This window comes from Lathamus discolor, chromosome 6, assembly GCF_037157495.1.
Source record: "Lathamus discolor isolate bLatDis1 chromosome 6, bLatDis1.hap1, whole genome shotgun sequence".
NCBI classification, from domain to species: Eukaryota; Metazoa; Chordata; class Aves; order Psittaciformes; family Psittacidae; genus Lathamus; species Lathamus discolor.
In genome coordinates this window covers 44,782,884-44,807,617 of record NC_088889.1, presented here as the reverse complement: position 1 = coordinate 44,807,617, position 24,734 = coordinate 44,782,884, and the positions used below count along the sequence as shown (strand labels likewise).

Here is a 24,734-nt window from a genome sequence, read left to right as displayed (position 1 = left end):
AAAATCAAATGTTAGCAAATAAGACTATACAAACAAGGCCATCGACACATTCTTATACCAATATGGGAACTGCAAAGGTGGAGATGCTAAAATCCTTCAGATGAGAAATGACCTATGCTATCAAAATAGAAAGAGCCACTGCTGTGAGATCACACAGTAGGGATATATATACACACTGAACTGTTCCTATCTGTGTCAAGAGAAGCACAGAAGACTGAAAATGTCAACACTAACAAATGTCTACAAGTTATGGAAATAATGCTGGACAAGAAGTACAACATTACTATACATACGAAAGAAGTATAAGTAATGTCACTGTCTTATGACTCTGAAAGGAACTGTTTAAGAAAAATGTGGCAAACAGGATTTTTACCCAAAGACCAAGGAGTGGTGAGACAGACCAAGTCTTAGACTTTCTGACTGGAAGTAGAAAGAAACAAAATTCAAAAGGGTAACAAAAGGATACTCTGAAAAAAACCCAAAAAGTATCAATTCATTAAGCACGAGGTGGTTCTGACCAACGCATTACAAGTGAACTAGTGGCTCTGTGGTTTACAAACAAGCTGAGATAAAATTGTTGGAATGCTGTAATTTTAAGAAAAAGTATTATTTTGTGCTTCATTTGAGTTTTCCTGTCTCAAGCAGCCTATAAATTTACACAAAGTTCATTCTCAAGGATTTAAGAAGCTCATAAGTATTAAGAAAAGCATTTGAATGCACACAAAAGTGTGTCCATAGGGGCATTTTGAGTAGTTTATTTTCAGTTATTAGTATTGATGCACTACTTGCATTCATTTTCCAAACTGGGAAAAACAGGTTCATTAAATAAAGTAACAGTGACCTAAAGAAGAAATATGAGAATTATTGGTTTGCAGGAACACAAAAGGGGGACTTTAATTTCTGAAACAGCTGGGCATTCGGCTGGTGCAGTTTTCCCTTTTAAAGACCTAATTTGGTCATCACCCAGCTCCCCCCACCCCCCAAAAAAGTTGAATCAATTCTGTTTTCCATTTCAAATAGATCTGAAGTCATTATGAACACAGACATCACCTTTTGATGTCAGAGTACAGATAGATCAAAACGAGTTTTAGTAAAGGGGAAGAAACTTTGGCTTGTCTTACATGGTTACATGCAAAGGCGATCAGAAGACAGCTTTCACTGATTGATTCAGAGCAGGATCAAAACAGAACTAGCATCCAGCTCATTTTAAGCAAGCACTAATGATCTCAAATATGCTTTTAAAATACATATACAAGCCCAAACATGTTTTATGTGTTAACCAAACATATGTTATCTATACATAAATACACCCGTATATGTATAAATATACTGAGTATGTGTAAGTCAGAGTTGTACCTTCAAAAGCTATTACGACCACTAACCTAATGAAGTTGTGCAAGTTGAAACAGTAAAAGATATGCCAGTAAAACAAATTAGAGTCAAACCGGCAGCGGACAGCTTTGCCACAATTAGCATAAATTACATTCAAGATAAATTTACCTCTGGGGTAAGAAGCACCTCAAGTAATCCTTGAGGTGGGCTTACAGGAGTGACAAACTGAGTATGTAGTAACTCAGGTGTGCTAAGACCAATCAACCGGTAAAGAAGAAAAATATTAACTAACTTCTCTTCAGCTTACTTATCTGCAGTTTTCTTCAGGAAAGCACAGAAGATCAGCTACCCACAGCAAGCATTTCAAAGATGCTGTAAACTTCTTAGAAACATCATCATTAGTTCATGAGTCTGGGCAATTGCATACAGTAACTTGACAGCTGGAGGATGTTATCTTTTTTGTTCACTGTAATGCAACATGGGACAAACACAAGATTTTCCTATTCATAGGTAGCACTGTGACACTGTGCTTTCTCCTGGAACTAGACTCATGGCATGACTGACATGCAGAAACTGACTTCTCTATCAACATTGTTTTTACAAGCTGTTTGCTTTCATCCACAAAAGCACTTTTTCAAGCAGAATGTACCAAAAAACGGCAATAACTCGCAAACCACAATAAACAATACAATCCTTTCAAAAGTGATTTCCTAGACAAATATTTAGCAAGGTACAGACATAGTGAAACAAAATACACATAAGCATATAGCTCAAAGGTGCTGGAATGCACTACAGATACTGCAGCAATTTGGTAGAACTGAATTATAAACCAACTGTATTTTTTTTCTAGAGGAGGGAAGTGAACAGAACTGCCACAGGGGATCAGACCAGTGGTCTGCCTAGCTGTATGCATTACCACCATCCCGAAGGGATGTAATACAGGCAAACTGGATCAACTATGCAACAAATTCATCCCCAAACACTCAATAATAATGAGTTTGCTTGACGATCAGAAGAATGAGAGATTACTTCCAATCTTTGTTTATATTAAAAATTATGATTATATTCGTATCTTTAGATAGCTATTTTTTTCAATGTTTTTACATAGGCAGCACATTAAAGGAAGGTTTTTTATAAGCTAAATGGGTTTTTGTTTTCTTCTACATTTGATCTTTTTGTTATTTCAGTGCTAATCAATCTTCAAGTAAAAATAAAAATGAGGTATTACCTACAATTTTTCAAGACAATTACATTCACACACTTTGATTTTTTCTAGGGTTCAACATCATCACATAGTTCTGATGTTGTCCCCCCTTCCTCTGAAATACAGGACTGAAGTTTAAAGTGTAGTCAAAATTACAGAAATCAGAAATGAATAATTAAAGTCTGAAAAACATATAGTGCAAAAATAAAGAGACAAATTGAGAGGTCACAAATGCCTTTCAGAAAAACCTATCTTCTCTGTTTCAAATGTACTTCCCCTGGCATTGACACTGGGACAGAATGTCACAGGATTGAGGGTGTACGTGTGGTGGTGGTGTCAAATTAATTTGCTCAGAATTAATCTGGAAGTTAAATTCTCCAAGAACAGTATGTTAAATTACACAATTTTTCAATGGCTATCAGGTAAGACCTGAAACCAACAAGTACCAGGTATTGACAGGAGGGAGGGGAGCAAGCATCTTCCCATCCTAACAGCAAGTTTTGCTCATCTCCTTTATTCAGTCATTAATCTTGCACAGTATAGTAAACACCACTATATGCTCACTAGCTCTCGAATGAGGTAAATCTGAGTCAGCAGCCTATGAAAAAAAGAAGTACTCATTACCATTCTTACACTGGCAATATATACTTGGAGGAGAAAGAGAATGATCCATTAATAACTCTTGCCAGCTGTCCTAGAGAAAAGGTTACAGAGGCAAAGATGGCCATACTTTGTGCTTCTAAGAATATTTTAATTAATTCAGCAGAACTAAATCAGCTGAAAAAAGTAAACAAAAAAACAAAAAAGCCCAACAAACTAAAAAACCAGCAAGTAAAAAAAAAAAAAAAAACCACCAAAAGAACCCTGAAACAAAAAAAAACCAAACAAACCCCACAGCAGAATTAAAAAAGAAAAAAAAAAAAAAAAGCCCAAACCAAATCCAAGCCAAAACCCCATGACTGTTACAACCAATGCATGTAGGTGGGACAAAGCTTAAAACAAAAACAACCAAGAAAATAAAATATCTTGCAAGGTCATCATCTTCCTTCAACCTGAGGTCTTGCTCCTTTCCAAGGATTATGCACTTCTAATATATATCTAAAGGTGGCAGCAACTGTTTATTTTTACAGGTCCAGAATTAAACTTCTAAGAGCTGCAAATGCTGTATTTGAGGGTTCTATCCAGAAAGATGTGTCTTCAGTATCAGCCTAATGTTACGTCAAGAATTTGTTTTTTACATGGCTGACATAAAAGCAATAGCAATACAAACCTGGCCAATGAATAACAATTAACACAAAAATACTGCAAATTAGACCAGTTCCAGTATCAGAAACTGTATGTTAGAAAGATACAAAAGCGGAAAATATTTCTTGCCTCTGTCAAAAAACCCTCTATCCTCAAATGCCTGCCTTTCCTCCCCAAAATAACATCCAGAATGAAGGTAAACTATGGAGAGGTCTCTTCTAAACAGACAAGCTTGAAATATTTTGTAGAAGATACTAATGGGAGGAATCTTCTTAGTCTTCCTAAATTTGAATTCATTATTTGTTCCCAGAATTAGCACCCACACCTTTAATCATAGAACGGTTAGGGTTGGAAAGGACCTTAAGGTAATCTGTCATCAATCAAGTTACAGAACGCAGTCTAGCCTGCATTACCCTACTATATCCTTACATGATACTCAAATGAAAATAAAGCAAATAATGGTCCTGAAGAACAACATTACAGAGTTCTGGCCTGTAAGGGGAAGTGGGTGTGAGGGGAGGAGGTAGAAGGAGGAAGGCAACGAAGAGGTTCTGTAGTTCCACAGGGACACCCAATGTTTACTTATGGCTAAGCTCCTAAACTCTTCCTGCACAAACAGGAGCAGCATGAATTTCACTTTCTTCCCTCCTATCCTTTAGAAAGGAATAACGCTCAATAAGATAAGCTTGTAAACAAGCCGTTCAAGTTCTTTCATCTTCATTCCACCGGGAGGAAGTGCTCTTTAGTGCAATTTTTTTTTGTTTTGTTTTTGAAAATATGCATTAGCTACAAGACACACGTTATGTATACGATGCACTTATCTGTATCATTACATACATAAGCATGTGGGTGCATGCATATATATACACTAATACTTAAAAAGTATTTGTTGGGTATTAGAAGTTAAACTGACTAAACACTCCCGAAGAATATTTCTTTTCAAATCTCACAGAAAGTTCATAAGAATATCACTTAAAACGTAAATGCTACCTCGTAGGTGGGGATGAAGTGACATGCTTCATCTGAAATCTGACTGTCCTAAAGTTTAAGAATGATTTGAATATACTGCTTTGGCTGATTTGAATATACTGCTTTGGCTAATTAGCAAAATACACCTACAAAACAAAACCCCACCAAGTTGCACATTCTGAACTGAACTTAATTCATTTGAAGCTATATAATCAGGTTCTTCGGGCTGCTTGACTACAGCTGGACCTTACTTCTTCCAGTCAGGATGAATTTGAGATTGACAATGTATTTCACTGTATTTTCCATAAGAACTCTGACACTGCAGGTCTCTGACTAAATGGGTTTCGATACACACTTACACACTGACCCATTCCTGGGCTTCTAATGACTACTAGCAGAACTGCAGGTACCTTCCCGGTGTCTAAGCCTGCCAACTACCAACTGGTAGAACAGCTTCTGAAGTCAATGAACGGTCTTCCTTTTGGTCAATTAATTACTTCATTTGCCTCAAATGGAGTAATAACATAAACTTGTGACTGAACTAATTTCACAGCATTACATATTACCAAGGAGACCTGCTTTAATTGGGGACTACAAGAAATATGGAGAGGAACTTTCTACAAGTGCATGTAGCTATATGACAGGGGGGAATGGCTTTAAACTGAAAGGGTAATTAGATGTTAGAGGGTAGATTAGATATTTGGAAGAAATTCTTTACTATGAGAGTGGTGAGGCACTGTAACAGGTTGCCCAGAGAAGCTGTGGCTTCCCCATCCCTGGCAGTGTTCAAGGCCAGGTTGGATGGCACTTTGAGCAACCTGGTCTAGTGGAAGGTGTCGTTGCCCATGGCAGGGAGGTTGGAACAGGGTGGTCTTTAAGGTCTCTTCCAACCCAAACCATTCTATTAGAAAGCTGCTATGAGATTTATTTATTTTTAATCAATAGCTGGAAGCAACATGGCTCCAATAGATACATTTAAATATAAAGTAATGCAAAAGCTTCTGAAGATGATGAAAAGATTAGTGAAATATATCCCCATGCATATTAGAACATTAGGAAAATTACTAAAAGAAAGAAAAATTCTTTTTTTCCACAATTAAAAAAAAAAATTAATCTATTCTTTTTCATAATGAATTACCTGTATTTTCAACAAATACCAGCACGGGTGTGAGAACAATGCTTCTGGAACTGAGTAAGGATTTATCTGTATGCATGAACATACAAAAAAAGCTTGCAATTATAGTATAAAGACAGAATTTTCGTAGAAACTTAGCGCTCCATTAAGAATCTTGAAAGAATAATCTGTTAAGAATATTGAAAGGAACAACAGACGTTAAAATACTTAAGATGCAATAGTCTGTTTAAAGACAATGTCCAACAAGAGGAGTGTATTGCCTTTTATAATTATTGATAGCAATTATTTACTAATTAGGATTTTTTTTTTCTGTAGACTTTATATTGCTTAAGGCTGACACACAAAGTCACTGGAATTTATGGTTACCTATTACTTGGTTTCTATCAAATTTAAACTTACGGACAAGGCACCTGTAACCAAGTGCATGGAAAAAGTTGGCAGTGTGAAGAACAGCAGAAGCACTGTATTATGAAACTTATTAGTTCCTGGCCTAATACCACATCTGTCGTCTTCACGGAGTGTGCGTACACACACGGACTGTGTCTGTGCACTACCAGAATGACAGGCAAGGAATATGGGAACAGTCACCATGTGGTAACAAGCAGTGACTGAATAAGCCCAGCTACAAAGCTGTAGAAAAGAGAACATGGGTAAGCTTTATGGGACATAGCTGGGTCTAGTGCATGCTAAAAAAAAAAATGCAGAAGTCAAGTAGAAGTCTATGAACCTAAGTGGCATTCTTCTCCCTGCCTCCTCCACTAATGACACTTGTTTAGGACAAAATGTTGATATCTGTGTCAGTTGAATCAGGAACTCAACTTCGGATAGGTCCATCTTACATGACAGTAAAACTTTCATAGGCTGAAATGTCAAGTGGTTTATTAATACTGACTTATTGGCAGGAAGGATGGGAGTGAGCATCATGAGCAAACAGATGACAAACAAAGGTTTCCATCTGAATGAGTTCCTCCATATGAAATGAAAAAATTGCAGGGGATATCTTCTCTCATAAGTGCAGAAATTGCTCCTCCCTCCTCCTCAACACACAAAAAATAAAACAAAGGAAATCCTAGTTAATGTGGAAGGGAAAAAACGAGAAAAGGAAGTTTACAATAAACTTTGTGCCTTTTTTCTTAGTTTGAGAATAGTAAAATAAAAGGATGATTGACAGTACAGTTCTGACTTACGAGCACAAAGCTACTGGTAACCTCAGTGTCAGTAGTTAAAGTGTAAACTGGAGATGATTTTTCCCTTCCTCAAGTTTACTTTTAGTGTTTTAGAGCAAAGGAATGCAAGACAAAGTAACAGCCAGAAAAAAAGAACATATGAAGGTGGAAGCACATATAGTTCTGGTAACAGCATACAGGAATATATTCTAGATTTATAAGAGAGGAATTACTAGAAAAACCTGAGTAAGGCTCTCCATATTTACAACCAAAGTATACTGGGGTCGGGGGAGAAACAACAACTAAACAAGGCCCCAAGTCAGCTTACACTTTTTTTCTACAGTTTGCAGACTCAATGAGAAAGAGAAAAACAATTTCTTATTTCAGCTGTGAAAAACACAGATGGTGTAAGAATTTTATAAAAATAATATTCTGGTTTAGAGCAGACCAGAAGGAGACTTTTCAGAAATTTTAGTCTAAAGGAACAACTAAGCCAGTTTATTTTCCTAAAGGATATTTTGTGAAATATGTGAAAATACTCCCTGAATAATAGTTTTTGTTGCTCGGTAAGTGGATGGTGAATACCAATTTCACATATTGACCACACTTTTTTTTCCTAACCAGATGTTTTAGTCTAATCCCAGAAATCCACCTTATATGACTTATGAAACATAACAGAACTCTAAACAAGCTGATTTCTGTCAAGATCAAAGTGACTCCCCAAAGACCACTGGAAGTTTAGAAATAACCACTTTTTCATAGACTTGTGAGGAAATGGCAATGCAGAATAGGCTTTAGTAGGAAGTATTTCAAGCCACCCAGAAATGCTTCTGAATAAACAAAAGTAGGGAGACAAATCAAAACCGAGGTTTCTAAAAAGAGGGAGGAGAATGACTTCTCACAAGGTGGGTAGGGGATGTTGCCACTGGAATTGAAGACTAGAGAAGCAATCACAGTGGAAGAGTCTGAAGCAGTGCTCGATGAAGAAACACTGAAGCCTAGAACTACTTCTTCTAAGTCAGCATATTCAGACCGACAATTTCAAGATGCAATTAGGTTCATTTCAAAACAGAATAACTCATGTGCAAATCATTTTGTGTCCAACCGCACCAAGTACTCCAGCTTCAATTGACTTACCTCCCATAATTTTAGATTGGCAGTTGATAAATTCTGGCTTCTTGTCTGTAAGGTATCGCTGACAAGTGTGATGTAGAACCTGAAAAAATGTGCACTTTTCTGAAGCTGTGCTTGCTACCCATTGGTCAAAAGCATTTTCAAATAGTAAATCAAATTCTGGGGAATCCTAGAAGAAATAAAAAAAAAATTAAAAATAAAAATCAGACACTACTATTATTTTAGTTTTATAAACGACTTGGGAGAAACAGATCTATTAATTTTTAAAAAGTATTATGTTGGGAAAAGCAGAAAGGTCATGCAACTCAAGACTGTCATGGGATTATTTTTCCTTTGTATACTTCTGTATGCAAAAAGAACAGACACAGTAAGGCTTTTTCTTGCAGGTATTTTTAATGAGGAATATTCACCTATGAAAAAATACCTGAAAACAAAAAAACATTTAAAATTGGAATCTCATTCTCATAAGAAATATGAGATTTTAACTATGTATCTACAAATACATATTTGTCTCCTGTATTATGCAAGGATTTGTGCCTTAGCACAAAATCTACTTTCATATTATAAGAAGATGTGCTTCTGCTCTTGATGCCAAACCAAAGAAGGAAACAAATAGCAATTTAGTTTTGTTAGTTATTAACGTATTATCATAACGTGTTGCATAGATCTTGGGGTGATACAAACAAAAGAGCACTCCCAGAAGAAATTACAGCCCAGCTCTATACCATGTAGCAACTACTGAAATAAATGGATTTATGCAAGAAGTATTGCTATATATTTAGCAGTATTTGCTAAACACCATTTTGTAATCTAATCTAGCAAATGCTTTTTTTGAATTGATGACACTAGGAATTCACAGCAAGACAAGTTTGAAAGGAACACGTCTAAGTTTAAGAACTCGATAGGACTTTCAATCTGAGAGTATCTCAAGTAGCTGTTATTTACATAGCTGCACAGCAGATGCTAGGAAAGGGCCTAAACGTCAGATCCATTATCTATTTTTAATTGCTCTGATTTTCATTGTCCCTTTACCCAGAAAAATATAATTCCACACCCCTGCATTTCATGGGGCAGTGGCCAAAGGGCTTCTTTTTTGTACAGAAGACTGTACTGGGTGGTAACAGAATTTGGTGCACCAATGTTAGGATGCTTAGGTGGCTGATCAGAGCATAGCTTTGAACAAAGCAAGGGGGGTAGTCACAAACACTTTCCTGTACAATGAACACAGTTAAGTCATTTTGTGATTGCTTAATAGAGGCCACATTCCTAAATTCTAATTTTGATGATTTACTACTGAAGATTTGTATTTATGAGCTTATTACATGTTAGTACAACTTTGTCTTGAGAGGTCAAGGAGGATTGTATATTCCACATTGAAAGACTAATCCCAGAACTAGCTGGGGAAGGGGAAAGGGGGGAGGAAATGTTGGTTGGTTATTTTATTTTTGGTGTTTTGTTTGTTTGGTTTGATCTAAATTAGGTTTTGCATATCACTAGCAACTAAACCACACCACCACCCTTTGTGTAAAAAGGTAAGAAATGTAGAAAGATCTGAGGGCAGGACTACGCTAGAAAAAAAAACGAGAGGTTCACAGTATTTCACAAACTTGAACTTCAGTAACCTCTCGTGTCCTTGCTTTTACTTTAACACTCTATCTTACAACACAGCTGCATGCCGAAATGGACCCCAAGAGGCTTATAGCTGAAGACAAGGCAAACAAGGCTCTTATTTTTCTCCTTACAAAGAAGAGAGAGTAGGAAGAAAAGTAGGGAAAGGCAAGAAGAAAGAAAAAGAAAACACATATGAATATAAGCTTTGGCCTACTCCCACCTTTCTCATTATAAATCTATTTCACATATTGCATTGATTTATTTCTTTTTCGACAATCTGGACTTAAACCCGTATCCTAACTTTCCAGATGCCTTTTGAATAGTGAAAGAATGCCTGACTCACAAATCAGTTATACAAGAGCTTAATTTCCTTTTTTAGAACTGTTCAAACTCACCCGATTAGGGTCTATACCATTGACCTGGCGAAGCTGCTCGAGCATCCACTGCGTTCTCCTGACGAAAGATGTAGAGCCTTCAAATTGCTTCACCTTTGTAATAGATGCTTGAGCTGGTTTCTTGTTTGTCACTAAATATATAAAAGAAAAAGCATGTAACTGAAATACACTTAATGTTTCAGGAACATGATGTTTCGTTCACTTTAACAGTAGTTGGTTTACTGGTGTATTTTTTATAATGTCCCACAAAGTAAACACATCATTGATTCTGAAAGGGCACAGTAGAACACATGCCCTTTTCTGGATAACGTACTGAAAACCACGTTCCCTATTGACAGAATGATGGTACGATGCCCAACAAATATAATACTATTGATATTTTAGATATATTTTAGGCATTATCAGCTTAAGTTGACAATACCCTCTAAAAAAGAGAACTAAAACAAAGGTCTTGCCATCTGCTTTTTTACAATCATCTTACTGCTCTTTTTTCCCCACACTGTTTAGCGGAGGTTTCTCACACTCAGCCTCAATTAATTTCTTCTTGGAATTCAAGAAAAGAGAACATACACATACAAAAAAAAGTGTGTGCGTAGAAGACATCTCCACTCTTCACTGATACAGGCCTCCAAAAAAAGTATTATGGGAAAAGTCACTTCTCTCTCCTATTAAATACTAGCAGTTAAAGAAGGATTTTAAAACAACTAAGATTTGAATCAGATTGCTTGGTTTTGCGCACCCTTTCACCAAAATAGTCAGGAAAGCTAAGGGGCTGCCCAGTCAGAAGATGCATGCTGCATGCACTTCTGCACTCAGAGGTACAGTCATACAGTAAGTAAATATTGGCATAATATCTCATCATTCCATAATGTTAAAAAGTTAATAACGTGTCTCACTGTTCTCATTATTTGTTCAAATAATGAAAATTTACCAATGCACAGATCACTGTCTGGATATTAAATGTACTTTGGAATAGATTAGGACAAATGCACATTAATATAAAAAGCCCATTTCAGTATCTCAGACTTAATACATTTTCAGTTCAGTGTGTCCATCTGTACATCTGAAGTCCAAGCACCTTTAAGAGAGCTTAATTTGACAAGCAAAAGATTTATTTCCAAGGAAATTTTAGCAGGTTACAAAAAAATTAAAAAAAAATCTTATATTACCATTCCACATGACAGACAATTGTTTTTACGAAGTTACACTTACGTAGAAAGCATGAAGTAGAAAGTAGCTGAACTCAATATATTGAACAGACTATTAATAAGAATGTAATAAAAAGATTGCCAGAAGTCTCTTCATCAGCAGTTGAAGCACTAAGAACCAAATCAGTGCAGTATGCAATTCAGAATCACACGTTAAACAGCAGAGAAAAGAGAAAATAACACAGCATCAGAAAAGTAGCAGCTAAATTAAATCAGAACTACTGAAACACAAAGACTAGATATTACTAAGAAGTGATATTAGCATTGAAGATTCTTCGATTGCTCAATGACCTATGCACCCAAGCCTAACAATAACAACAAAGTAGAGGTGACAGGCATCCTATCCATACTTACACAGTATACACACAGGTTCTGCTTTTGCTGCAAATTTATATACCACTGTGTAGGAAACAAATTTACACAAGCAGACCACAACCTTATGTCCCTACCTTTCCTAAATACGGCCTAACATTTGTCATGTCTTTTTTGTTAACTCCAATGATCACTCTGGCAGGTTCTACAGCATTCCACTAGACCAAGTTCCACATATTACCTACAAAGCAGTATTAATAGAAGGCTGTATAACAATGGCTCAAGTTTTGTGGTCTGTGGATTATTCCTTTTTCAAGAGAAACAGGCAATAACCTACTGCTGAATGAGGCATGTATTAAAAAGAAAATATGCTCAATACTATACAGAAGCCACACAGAAAATTAACACTAGCCGCAAAACAAAGCATTCAAACCTAGGAAGCATTAGACAGACAAATTATTTATCAAGTGCTATACCTCCTCTTACCCCCTCAGTCTCATGGAAAATCAGTTATGAGATTAAAGTTTAATACAGCAAATTTCTCACTGCTCTGAAGGCTTCTACAAGACATACATTCTAGTGCTCTTGAAAACAGTGGTCATTGCATATTTCAAGGTGAAAATATAAAATTTTACAGATATGATAGTTAAAACACCAAATATCTAATCTCAACATCTCCATCTCCAGACTTCTCCACATAGCTGGAGCCATCAGTGCTTTGTACTTCAGCAAAAGATCACATTAAGTGCCTGAACCTCACCAACTCTATTGGTGATCAACAATAAAAACATCTTGATTAGATGACTGTTTCTCTATCATCCACCACACAGCAACTCTGGCAGAGTCCAAGAGGGCTGCCCAACACTGGAAGAGCTTATAAGGATCTTGGGTATCTCAGCTGTTTTAGGTAGAAATTCAGTCTCAAGTTAGCTAATGTGATCCTCCTGGAAAAACAGCAGTTTTCCCTTTAGGTCTTACACTTGTAATCACTGCACACAGCCGAACAGATCTAGTTGCATTTCACCTCTTGTGTTTTGGTATTTCAGGAAAAAGCTAGCATTTCTCAAACATTAAAAAAAAACAAAACAAAACAGCTACCCAAAACCCCACAATACACACTTTAAAACCTTCATTTACTCCATGACAGCTTGACAGTAATACGGCAGTCATTACAACTCTGTGAAACCCTTTGGCAGCTGAGAAAAACCATCCTCACTAGCTGCTCATTATGTTGCTTTGCAAACTAGAACACTTCCACACAAAATACTGAGTGGGCGCTACCCTGCAAACATGTAAAAAATATATTCTTAAATCTAAAAAAAAAAATTGGAAGCAGTTACATGCTCCTAGCCACATGTCCTCTGGTAAGTCATTCAGATGAGTTAGCTAAAATCTTCCACATGCATTACTGACCTTAAGAAAATGAAAGACAATATTCAAGTTATGCATCAATTTTATGTGGGATTGTTTTGTTTCCTTTGCCTTTTTTTTGTTTGTTTGTTTGTTTGTAATGGAACTTAACATTATCCCTTAAAAATATGAAGCTGTAGTAGTGTGGACAAAGTATATTTATTTGGAACCCATCTATAGATGGTAGATCCATATGGTACTTCTGTGTGTCATCAGATGCAAATAAGGAAGCTTTTTTATTTTCTATTTATATTCTGTTTTTTTTAAGAATACAGTTATTGGTAGAGAAAGAAAGAATGTGAGAAAACAGCTACAGCAATTTATGATGGAAGACACTGTGAGATTTGGTTTTGGTTTTGATTTTTAACACTATATTAACATACATTTCTTCTGGGACTGAAAGCATTATTAACCATTTTGTATTGTAAATAGGAAGTTACAGTATTAAGCTTCAAAGAGGTTGTTAAGACTTGAGAGGCATGTATTTAAGTGAGATGTTTCAAAAGCAGATCAGAGAATGTAAGGCAGAATAGTCAGTTCAGAATCAGCTTTAGAGAATGCTGTGACAGCCAGAAAAGTCACTGTTATCATGTGGAACACACTAAAACAAACGCATCTGAATTCCAGACCTCAGCTAGAATCCAGTACCACATGCATGTCTAGCATCTTAAGCAGCAAATTAATTCAGCTCTTCACACAGAAAGCTAAGGGAGACTAAAGCCCAATCTGTAGTCCAGAATGTATTTTACTTTTTCAGTCTTCTAAGGTACCTTTACTTGAATGGAAAAGATAGAATACTAAAATGCTTAATTTCTTAAATATCTACCCCAAAATACTTGGCCTTGAGAAGCAGCCTGAAAGCTCTAAAGCACTGTACTATGAACTTCTATTTATTTTAATCAAATTTGAAAGGTGTATTTAAAAACCAATGTCTGTCCTTGAAGTCTTGAGTCTAGGTATCTGTGTTTGGTTTGGATGCTCTTTAAATTTGGACCTGTGCATTTAATAACTCATACTCTAGGTAATTAGGAACCTTATGACAAATTGCTTGACTGCCTCACAAAAGTTCTTGTCATATTGCAGTGTATTTCTACAGTGCTGAATTACTGAAGTAATAACTGAAGGCAGAAATTAAAAAGTGCAAAGTCTTGAAGCAGGCAGTGACCTCTTATACTGTAACAAGAGGTTTTTTTAAATCTGGGCACTGCACAGATTAATAAATCATGCAGCCTTAATTTTTATTGCTGTTGTGTCATGAGCTTTTCAGGAAAACAAACAAAAAATCAAACAAACCGAACAAACAAAAAACCCCACACCAAAAAAACCCATCCCCCCCAAAAGAAGGAAGATCATTAAAAAAAAGTATTTTCTTCTATGAAATTATTTCATTTGTCAAAATGACAGACTGAGACTCCTGAGTGGGCCTGCAGAAGTCTACTGAAGCCACTGCCTATCTGTGTAGCTCAATTAAAAAATATTCATCAACCTAATGTTTGATCAGCGTAATTATGTGTATGTCAAATCCTGTATAGCGTACTCATCCCTCAACTCACAAATAACCAATGTTGCAAAGTTCACCAAGCTGGCTGTCAATGGTGGGAAAAAAATAATCTTTATAATGCACTAAACATTTCTTAAAAAGATCTCTGATGAAGAAGAAGTTGAACAGCAAAGCAACATGATGTGATTTCATGGTTACTGTGTCTAGAATTTAATCTTTCCTATCTTTTTGTAGAAACACTGCCCTAAAGCAAAACTATTCTTTTCACAGAGAGACTAACTCTAAAAACAGCCAGGTGTTCCCTAAAAAGCTTTTTAGCAGGTCAGAATAAAAAGAGGGAATTTAAGAGCAGCAGCACATCTTAGTTTAAAATATTGTTTAATATCAATACAGATTTTATTAGGAAATAGATAAAATTATGTATTTGTGGAACAAATGCATATTTTTTCAAGCCAGTTCTTAAGGAAAAGAGGTAGGTTATGAACAGACTGTGAAAGAGATAATTACTGCTTTACACTTCCCAGTTCTCTAGTTACATATTGAAATGCTGTCTTCTCCCTCCAGACTTCTGTTTGTGCAATTACATCTAATACTCATCCTGCAAGTCCTTTCACTCCCCAGCCACCAAAGAGAAAACATCTCTCAAACTTGCAAAAAGCTCACTGACTAAAATTCTGACAGTCATGTACACAGTCCTAGTCAGCTATGGCTATCAGTTAGGCCAATCTGCAATTTCTGACCATTGAAAAAATAGCGGCACTTCTGCTTCTACGTCCAATTGCTACTCAATTGTGCAACGTGTTCTGAGTTTTTGTATTCAGAGGATGAAACACAAGTAATTTGTGGAAATGACTCAGAAGTTTGAGAAAACCCAAGACTAATTTTTTTTTTTTTGCTTGCAAGTGTCAAAGTAGAGAGTTTCAATGGAAAGACAACATCAGGAGATATCTACAAGGACTGACTCTCATTTGCTATTCTCACCTACACAATTTCAAAGCAAAAGTCAAGAAAAGAAGATTTATTTCTATTCCTCTAACATTTGAAGGAGTTTTTCTTTATACCATGAGAACAACCTTACTAATTGTTTTCCTCCACATTTCAAAATCTCCCTGTTTTCTTATCAGAGCGAGGAAAGGGGGACTAGGGAGGGGAAAGGACACTAAATAACAAATCCCTCAACCCTATAGTAGAAGATTGTATTATTGCTGTTCTGCAATGCTTCAAGGTAGCCTGAACTACCACTGTTCAAACGACACGGTCCTGTAAGAGAAGTATGGTCCAGAATTTCCCAAAGCAGCTTTCCAAGAATCAGACAAATGCAGCTACAGATTAAAAAAAAAATAAAAATGGAGCAAATGGATACATTCTGACCTACTTAAGTAGTAAAGAATAAGGACCAAGTATGTGAACTGTCTTAATTTCAGGAAAAACATTTCAAGTCTGCTTCAAGTGATGAATGCAAGCTTTGTGCTCTATCAACTCCAGCTCTGAGTTTGAACACCAAGATTTTCAGTATTTCATGTTTCCTCAGACCAGTTTCAAGTAAAGACTGATTTAATGTGGCATCCAAATTAATTCCAGAACTTTGAGCCTTCTCATTCTGGTTGTCCACCTGCTAACTCCAGGAACCTTCATATCTGCCATGGTTTTAAGGCCTCAGCTATCTATAATACAAAGAGACGCTCTGAGAAGACAGTGCTAACTGGAATCCAGACTTACATTTGCCACTTCCAGGATTAATCTTAGGCACAGAGAAAAAAAACCCAACCCAAACCAGAGGTATGTCTGCAGCAGAAGACAGCTAGCCTCAGCGAAAAATAAACAAAACCAATTAAAACTGGGGCAGGTTTAAATTTCCACTTGCTGGTCAAGGCCTGCCAGGTGTCAACATGCCTGCTGAGGCCTGACTTCCATGCACTGCACTTCCTACTTCTGTCCACATTTCCTCCCTCCTTCCTTTGGCAAAGCTGCTTTCTCATCATCTGAGATTCAAGGAGCTGAAAGCACACAGAAGCTGCACAGTTCCCACCTTCTCCACTTGTCAAATAGGACAAGAGGATATCACTGGACCTAAATACACAGCATTTTAGCCAAAAAATAATTCCTGTTTCTTCAGGCACAGCATGTTTTCACATCAAACTGGGAAACATTAAAACAGTAGTTTTAAAATTTTGTTGTATTTCAAATACAGAGGCAATCTACTCGTAAATCTAAACACATACTGTTTTTCCCCAAAGCCCTTCCCAATAGTTCAAATAACACTTTGCATCATGTCTGCTTCAATCAGCACCTACTGCATCGCTGTCTGTAACAAGCTGCCAGCTTCATTCTCGTTGCTTTCCAAATCAGAATGTACAAAATATGTATCTCAATTAAGGTTTATTTACACACTGCTCAAAATACAGTTCTCTAAGTAATATTTTTTTTCTTTCTACATACAAGTTCTTATCTGCTGAGGAGTAAAATACAAATCAAACACTAAAAAAGAACAGTTACCCTGGAAATTCAGATTAAGGCATATGTGTTATCTTCCCAAGATGAAAGAAAAAACAATTTTGTGGTGCCTTCAAGTGGAAGAAAAATTCCTTTGGGTTGCATTTTTTTGTTTAATTTTTTTTTAGTGTAAGACACCATGAAGTGCTATAAGCCTGCCTGAGAGCCTGTATATTTTCCAGACATACCACTGAACATTAATAACAAACTGCTGCTTATAGGCAGAGTGCCTTGCCTTTTGGGTTTGCACCTAGCTTTCCATTATATTTAGTTTTCACAGAATCATGTAAATGCATGCCCTTAAAAATAGTTTTTATGCCTATTCAAACACTTTAAGCCCCCAACATACCACATATATATATTTCAGTCCTTGCAGTTTCTTGACTTATTTTTCATTCCTACAAAATTTTTAAAGCTAGAAAGATAGAAGTATTGCAGTTATAAATAAAGAGCTTGCTTATATTATTCTTCATATACTACAGCAATACAGTTTAAGGTATTGATATCAAAGCAACTCTTTTTCACATTGGCACAGTTATATAGACAGATGCACTTAACAGTGGAAAAAATGGCAGACTTCCCTTTATAGCCAGAGAGAAAGCTTCTGCTTAACTTCAAATATTTGGAAAAGAATCTTATTTAAACACATATTCACTTCCAGAATGATGACTGAACTTCCAGGTTTTGTTGTAATTGCCTTTTACTATTCCACCTTGCAACACAGCCAACTTTCAACTTTTCCCACCTCCTTTTTCCTGCAGTCAGCTGCATTTGAAGATTCTTAAGATATTTCTAGTAAAATATAGCAAATATGAATTACGTTAAAACCTAGTCCAGGGGACAAGATGGTGCTCTGACAGATCTGCCAATGAATTGTAACTGCAGAAGATGGCAACAGGTATTCCAGTCAGGTCCCAGGGAAGAGGCATGACTTCCCTACAACCAAGGGACCAAAATCTTCATCAGGGACCTCTCAACCAGTGCAGAGCTCCTGCTGATCCTGGCCTACAGCATTCCACGTTAGTACTTCACCTTGTTCTGAGATGGTAGAGCCTCACCTCTTGAGTGGAAGGTATTGGTAAATGAGCATTTTGGCCCATGATAGCATGTGCCCTTCTGTATTAGTATGGATCATCTACAGCTACAGTCTTTGCTCTCTTGTCCTCAAAAGGCAGGCAGCAACCTACACAGACTTTGTTGAACAGCATACTTTAAATATCCTTGTGAGCATTTATGCACACTTCAGAAAATCCCACTTCAAACTAGTTTAGAAATCAAGGCTGAAGATACAGACCACAGTGAGTATCTGTGTGGGTGGCTTGAGATACTTCTTTTATCACATTCTGGTCATTTCAGTACCCACAACTACGGAGAACCTGTTACAGTCAATACCACAAAAGCACTTCTAAACTAAGTGGAATTTGGCATAATTCCCACACAAGTTAACAGATGTGAATCTGCAAGCAGAGACTACATTAGAAATTATCTCACCAGTCTGAAAACAATGTTTGAACTTCACAGCCAGTGTCCTGAGGGGCAGGAAGAGGCTCTGGAAAATTAAAGTTTGAACTGGTTACTCAGTAACTCATACAAAAGGTGTGGTATTAAGAAACAGTTCTCCATTTCTAAGTTTGCTTAAGATAACTTGACAGGTTTCAGGTTCTGTACTTAAGATCCTACAGTCTAATAGGACCCTGCTGCAACAGAGTAGGGTGTTTACTGGAACATTTAAAGTGGTTTATAAACCAGTGCTATTTTACTGATTTTGCTCTGAATCAATGACCTAAAACGTAGTAAATGAGCCTACTACTAAAGAAAAGTCTGCATACAGCAGATACGAGAAAGGATTCCATTACATCTGATCAACGCAAATATCCAGGCTTTTGCTACGCAACGGCAGCAGTCAGAACAGCAGTGGGAAAATATATTCTCATGACTCAAACTTTCAGATGGACAGAATTCTACAAAAACCTTCACATTTGTACAGGGCATGATAATATCCAAGTATCAATGTAAGCAACTGAAGAAGGCTGGTAGACTTTGACCACCTCAGAATATGAAGAAATTAAAACACATACGTACACACCCCAAACTAACAAAGCCCTCAGAAACATCTGTGGGGAAGTGCAGAGGTGACTATAGGAAAGGACATGCAGGAAGAAAAACAACTAAGTGGGCCAATGGCTGCAAGCCCAAGCTATCATCACACATTATTGTAATGGAAGCCAGTTATTTAAATCCTATTAAAAAAAAAAAAAACCAACAAAAAAACAACAAAAAACCACACACACACAAAAAAAAAACCCCAACAACAAAACCAAACTAACCAAACAAACCAAAAAAACCATAACAAAATGCAGTATCTCAACCTATGAAGTACTCTACCCACAGTATATAATCCACAACACATTTACACAACAGAAGCCAGATATGCAGCCTTTCTTGCATCTTACTGGTGGAACTCCAGTGATTACTATGAAGGGATGTTTTTCTATAATGACTTTTCCACTGTCTGAATTACTTTCTGTAGACAACTAAAATGAAATAGAGCAAACAACACATACAGTTCAGACAGCACTTGGTCTCAGATGCAAAACTAGGAAAAAAAATCTTGAAAAGATGCGTATTCCTAGTATTTTGAACTTGATTCAAATTCATAAGAATATCAGTACTACCATTATTAGGTCTGGGATAATGATCATGTTATGTGTTTTTTACAAAAATAAAAAGGATTTTTTACATATCAAGTAATGATATCCAGTATCCAGTAGTAGTCCAAAGAGTAATTTTTTCATACATATATGAACATTCATACGCGACATATGAATGAACAGCCTTTTGAAATGCAACCTTACTCCCCAACTTTCTAGCTGCTCTAAAAAGTGTGAATGCAACAAATTAACTTTAGACACCCAATTTTCACAAATTTATATATTAAATGCTATTAAGAGAGTTTAGAAGTAAGACCAAAATCCTCCATAGTACAGAACCTTGTTCAGTGTTTTATGGACAGTTCAGCAGACAGCAACCTTGACACACCTCTAATGACAATCATGCTTCTGGAAACCAGTTCTCTGCCTATCTGCAACCAAGGGCTTCCAATGCTTGAAAATTATTTTGTTCAGTGGGTAAGTTGTCTTCTTCAATGGCATCAACCAATAAGCATTCTGTGACATAACACACAAAATAAACAGAAACTTTCTTTAACCTTCAGATAATTTAAGCCATAAGGAATATTCGTGAAGAGACACAGCATGGTCTCTCACTATTACCCTGTGGCATTCAACAACAGCAATTCAGGGTCAGAAATTGTCTCTGCTGTACTGGTTTTGGTTGGGATAATTTTCTTCATAATAGCTAGTATGGGACTATGTTTTGGATTTGTGCTGAAAAAAGTGTTGCTAACACATGGATATTTTCGTTATTGCTGGGCAGTGCTAACACAGGGTCAAGGCCTTTTCTGCTTCTCATTCTGCCCTGCCAGTGACTAGGCTGGGAGTGCACAAGGCATTAGGAGGGGACACAGCTGGGACAGCTGACCCCAACTCACCAAAGGGATATTCCATACAACACAGTGTAATGCTCAGCGTATAAATCTAGGGCAGAGGAAGGAAGGGGGGTGGGGGAACACAGACAGACATTCACAGTGATACCTTTTGTCTTCGCAAGTAACTGCCAGCTGTCATGAAACTCTGCTTTCCTTGCAATGGCTGAACACCTGCCTGACAATGGGAAATAGTGAATACTTTCTTTAGGTTCCTTGCCTCACTTATTAAGCCATCTTTACCTCAATCCATGAGCTCTCTTTGCTTTTACGATTATCTGCCTTATCCTGCTGTGGGGAGAATGAGCAAGCAGCTGTGCGATGCTCAGGCGCTGGCTGGGGTTAAAACATGACATCCACTTGTATGCCAATTTGGTTTGCAAAGCTCTTTGAGAACGTGAGATAGAAGGTAATATGCGAGTTACATTTAAAATTTTGAAATCTTTCAGCTTGAGTGTAATGATTTAGACATCAAGAAATCAAGACTCTAACAAGGCTAACTTAAAAAGTGCTAAAAAAAAAAAAATCCATCTAACAGAAATAATTGCCTTGCTGAGCTGGGACCTAACACTTAAGCTGTGCATTTACCTTCCATTTTTTTCACTATGCTTTATTCTTCTGCTCCATTTTATATTTGTACAATAATGGCATTTCTTAAACTGCCCTTTTTTCTTTCAACTACTGATCTATTGCAGCTACCCACTGAGCTTGTTTCACTTTGTGAGCAAGCTGCAAGTAATTTAAGTGTCTAAAAACTATAGTATATGTGTAGTTTGCTTGTACTATATGTATAAGTATACACTATATGTGTATACTTGTACTATACCAGTGCTTACTTACAGATGGACACATCAAAAGGCCCTACCACAATAAATTGGGAGCAAACAGCCACAGGTAACACCCAAGGAAGGTGCTATTTATTTGAAGATGCAATGTGTATACAGCATTCAGTTACTGTATATTGTATCTTAAGCTACCTGACATATGAAATACTGTATACAGTTCCTCTTATTAACATAAAAGATTTCACTGTAACAAACCAGATCAGAAACTAAAAAGTAAATACTTAGAATCTGAATTGTTACTACTATTAAAGTCCTCTGCAAAGCATCTCTGTAAAGAACACCCCTGTAAAATCTGCTTCTTTTAGCTCAGTTTTATTAAAATAAATCTCTCATCTGCCATTGCACAACCTTGCAATGGTAGGACCGAAAATTTGACTTAACTGATAGTCTTCTTCCAGTTACTGTTACTTTGGAAAACTCTCCAAAGCACCAGCTGTCTCTCTTTACCAAGGATAAGTCTACCATTTCCAACCAGGAGCTTTCCTAGCCTTTAAAGGTACAGAGAGTAAGATATCAACCAGGTTCAAAAACAGAAAAGAAAGCATGCACACTATTAGCAAATAATTTTAATGGTTTTTATTTCTCCAGCTTCATCACGCTTCTTAATTGCGGCCACAACAATAAGGAATGACATACACCTCCTTGAACAGTACTTTTGAAGAGTACTCCACCAAATAAAGGTCCATCATGGAACACTTTGTTGGGGAAGATAAATGTGAACAGATACGTCATTTTGATACGCAACTAGGGAGCTGCTTAAGAACTTCCCTAACAGCTTCCACATCTGGAATATAGATTATATAACTTACATAAGCTGACTTCACTTCTGTAAATTGGAAGTTTATTTAAGCCATGTCTTCAAAACTTTACGTAAAAGGCTAACTTTCTAAAGTGACATGGAGAAGTGATTTACAATGATGTGCTAAAACAATCAAGTATTTTAAAAATGCATTTTTAAAAGGCACATTCTCAGACTGCTCAACTGAACAAAAGCTGAGTATCTAAAAATCACAGATACAAGACATCATAGTAAAATAACTTACATAGAAATATCCAGTCTGTTATCAGAAAAGCCAAAAGCTTCCTTGGTAGTTTTATGACTTTCTGTAGCTTTTATCCATGAACTTTTAGCAAGCCAGCTACAACATACATTTTTAAAGTGTCTGTGCTTCCCCACAGTTATAAGAAACCTCAGAGAAACTGTTTTGCAGTTTTCTTCATCAAGGATTTTACTGAGTTCAAAGATTTTCAGCAGGTTTGTTAGATCTATTTATTGTGATTAGGTGTAGATTTATTATGCCATAGTATAATGACTAGCAGGTGATCAAACTGGTAATTCAGTCAATCTGCTATTTTCATTTCCCAAAGGGTTCACTGTAATAGGTAACAGAAAAACACAATTTAAAAGATATTGAAGGATAAAGTTTACCTCAGTATTTACTACGCAGTGGTAAATGGTATATCTAGTACATATAACTGAACTACCTTCTTCGTTACATTTGTGTGGGCATGCATACAAAGATAGGACTAAACATCCCAAGTGCATACCACCAGCTTTTTTTCTCACCAGCTCTTTTTTCGGTTTGCATTCTTTTCCTTTTGAAAAAGGCCTATTGATTTGTGTATCTTAAAATGCATAGCTCCTTATGTCCATAGATTCTTAGAATAGTTTGGGTTGGAAACGACCTTAAAGCTCATCTAGTTCCAATCCCTCTGCAATGGGCAGGGACACCTTCCTCTAGACCCAGCTGCTCAGAGTGCCATCCAACCTGGCCTAGAACACTTCCAGAGATGGGGCAGAAATAATTACTCTTATTTGATAGGCATACTTCTTACAGGACTATGCTCTAGGTAGTCGTTACAGGCCCCAAATTTTTTGCCCAGTAATGTGAAAGACTACATGTTCTTCTCTTTATTCATAACTCAAATGAAATTTGGCTTCAGACTTCATCTCACAGATGTCAAGCTATGAAAACCTAAACTGAATTTATCCCTAGCTATTACTTAATTTCAAATGAATTTAAAACTTGGAAACAGGTTTAAAATGCAATTGATAATTTATGCTTAATGAGAAAAATAGACACCCTACAGACACAGAAATGTCTCAAAGAAGTCTATGAATAACTTTTACACATTTTAAATAGAAAATATCTTTAAAAGCTTTTAATGATTTATTATGGTAACGTAGCATTAACTTTTAATTTGCAGTAACATTTTACCGCTTACACAGTAGCATTTCATTTGTAAAAATTTTCCTCTGAAAATTACTCTAAAAATAATACATACTGCCAGTATTACAAAAGGAATTTTCTTCATGAATTTATTTTACAGCACAAAAAATGAGCATCTCAGTCTTTTTTTGCACTTTAAAGATTCTGATAGCAAGAGACCTTTGCAAGTTACCTTACTTTCTACAGTACCATACACACTGTACTGCACTACTACAGGGAACAACATCCTTTTTATTACGTTTCATAAAACCAAAGCCAACTGTAAATATTCCACATACCAACCCCACCAAGAAGCTCATTACCACATTAGACATGTGTTAGTTATAACTGAAAAAGCTGTTTCCAATAAATGCAATGATCAATAGGCACTGTCTTTACTGAACATTAAGATTATAATTTCCTTTAAAGTTTTATCAAACAGGATCACTAAAACTCATGCAATGTGAGTGTGTTTCACAACAGTATTTTCACATTCTGCGCTGGACAGGATTCACTGTTTGCTCCTCAGCAGATTAACAGTTCGCCAATAGTTCAGTTGGGATGTGGCTGTATTTGACCCACCCGAGAAGACAAGTGTTTCCAAAGAAAAACACAACACAGGAAATAGCTTGCTGGCAAGAGTACTAAAACCACCTAAACAGATAAAAAATAATTAAAACCAAAACACTCTTACACTTCTCTCATACTTTTGCTATTTCACATACTACTGTCACTATGTTGCTCACATTTGTACTTTGTGCAGAACACCCCACCCACCAAACAAAACCCAAAACACAACCAAAATGGGGAAAACACACAACACAACACCACCCCCAAAACCAAACAAAAAAAAAACTCCAAACACACCACCACCACCCCCCCACACACACCCCCCCCCAGAACAACTAAACAAAGAAACCCCTAACCAAGCAACAACCCACAATCATTTTCTCCTCTTTAGTTTGGCTTATAATGAAAGTAGTTTTCAGGTCAAAAGACTTAGACTAAAGCCTAAGTACT

At 36.6% G+C, this 24,734-nt stretch overlaps 1 protein-coding gene across 3 annotated transcripts in view; it reads right to left on the bottom strand.

Annotated features, from left to right (window-relative positions):
* Positions 1-24,734, bottom strand: part of STXBP6 (syntaxin binding protein 6) — a 110,198-nt gene that overhangs the window by 22,450 nt on the left and 63,014 nt on the right. For all 3 annotated transcript variants that reach the window (XM_065686531.1, XM_065686530.1, XM_065686532.1), the window contains 2 exons: positions 10,192-10,322; positions 8,189-8,354 (listed from right to left, as the gene is read on the bottom strand). In XM_065686531.1, coding sequence (XP_065542603.1) covers positions 8,189-8,354; positions 10,192-10,322 — 297 coding nt within the window. The remainder of the gene's footprint in view (positions 1-8,188; positions 8,355-10,191; positions 10,323-24,734) is intronic.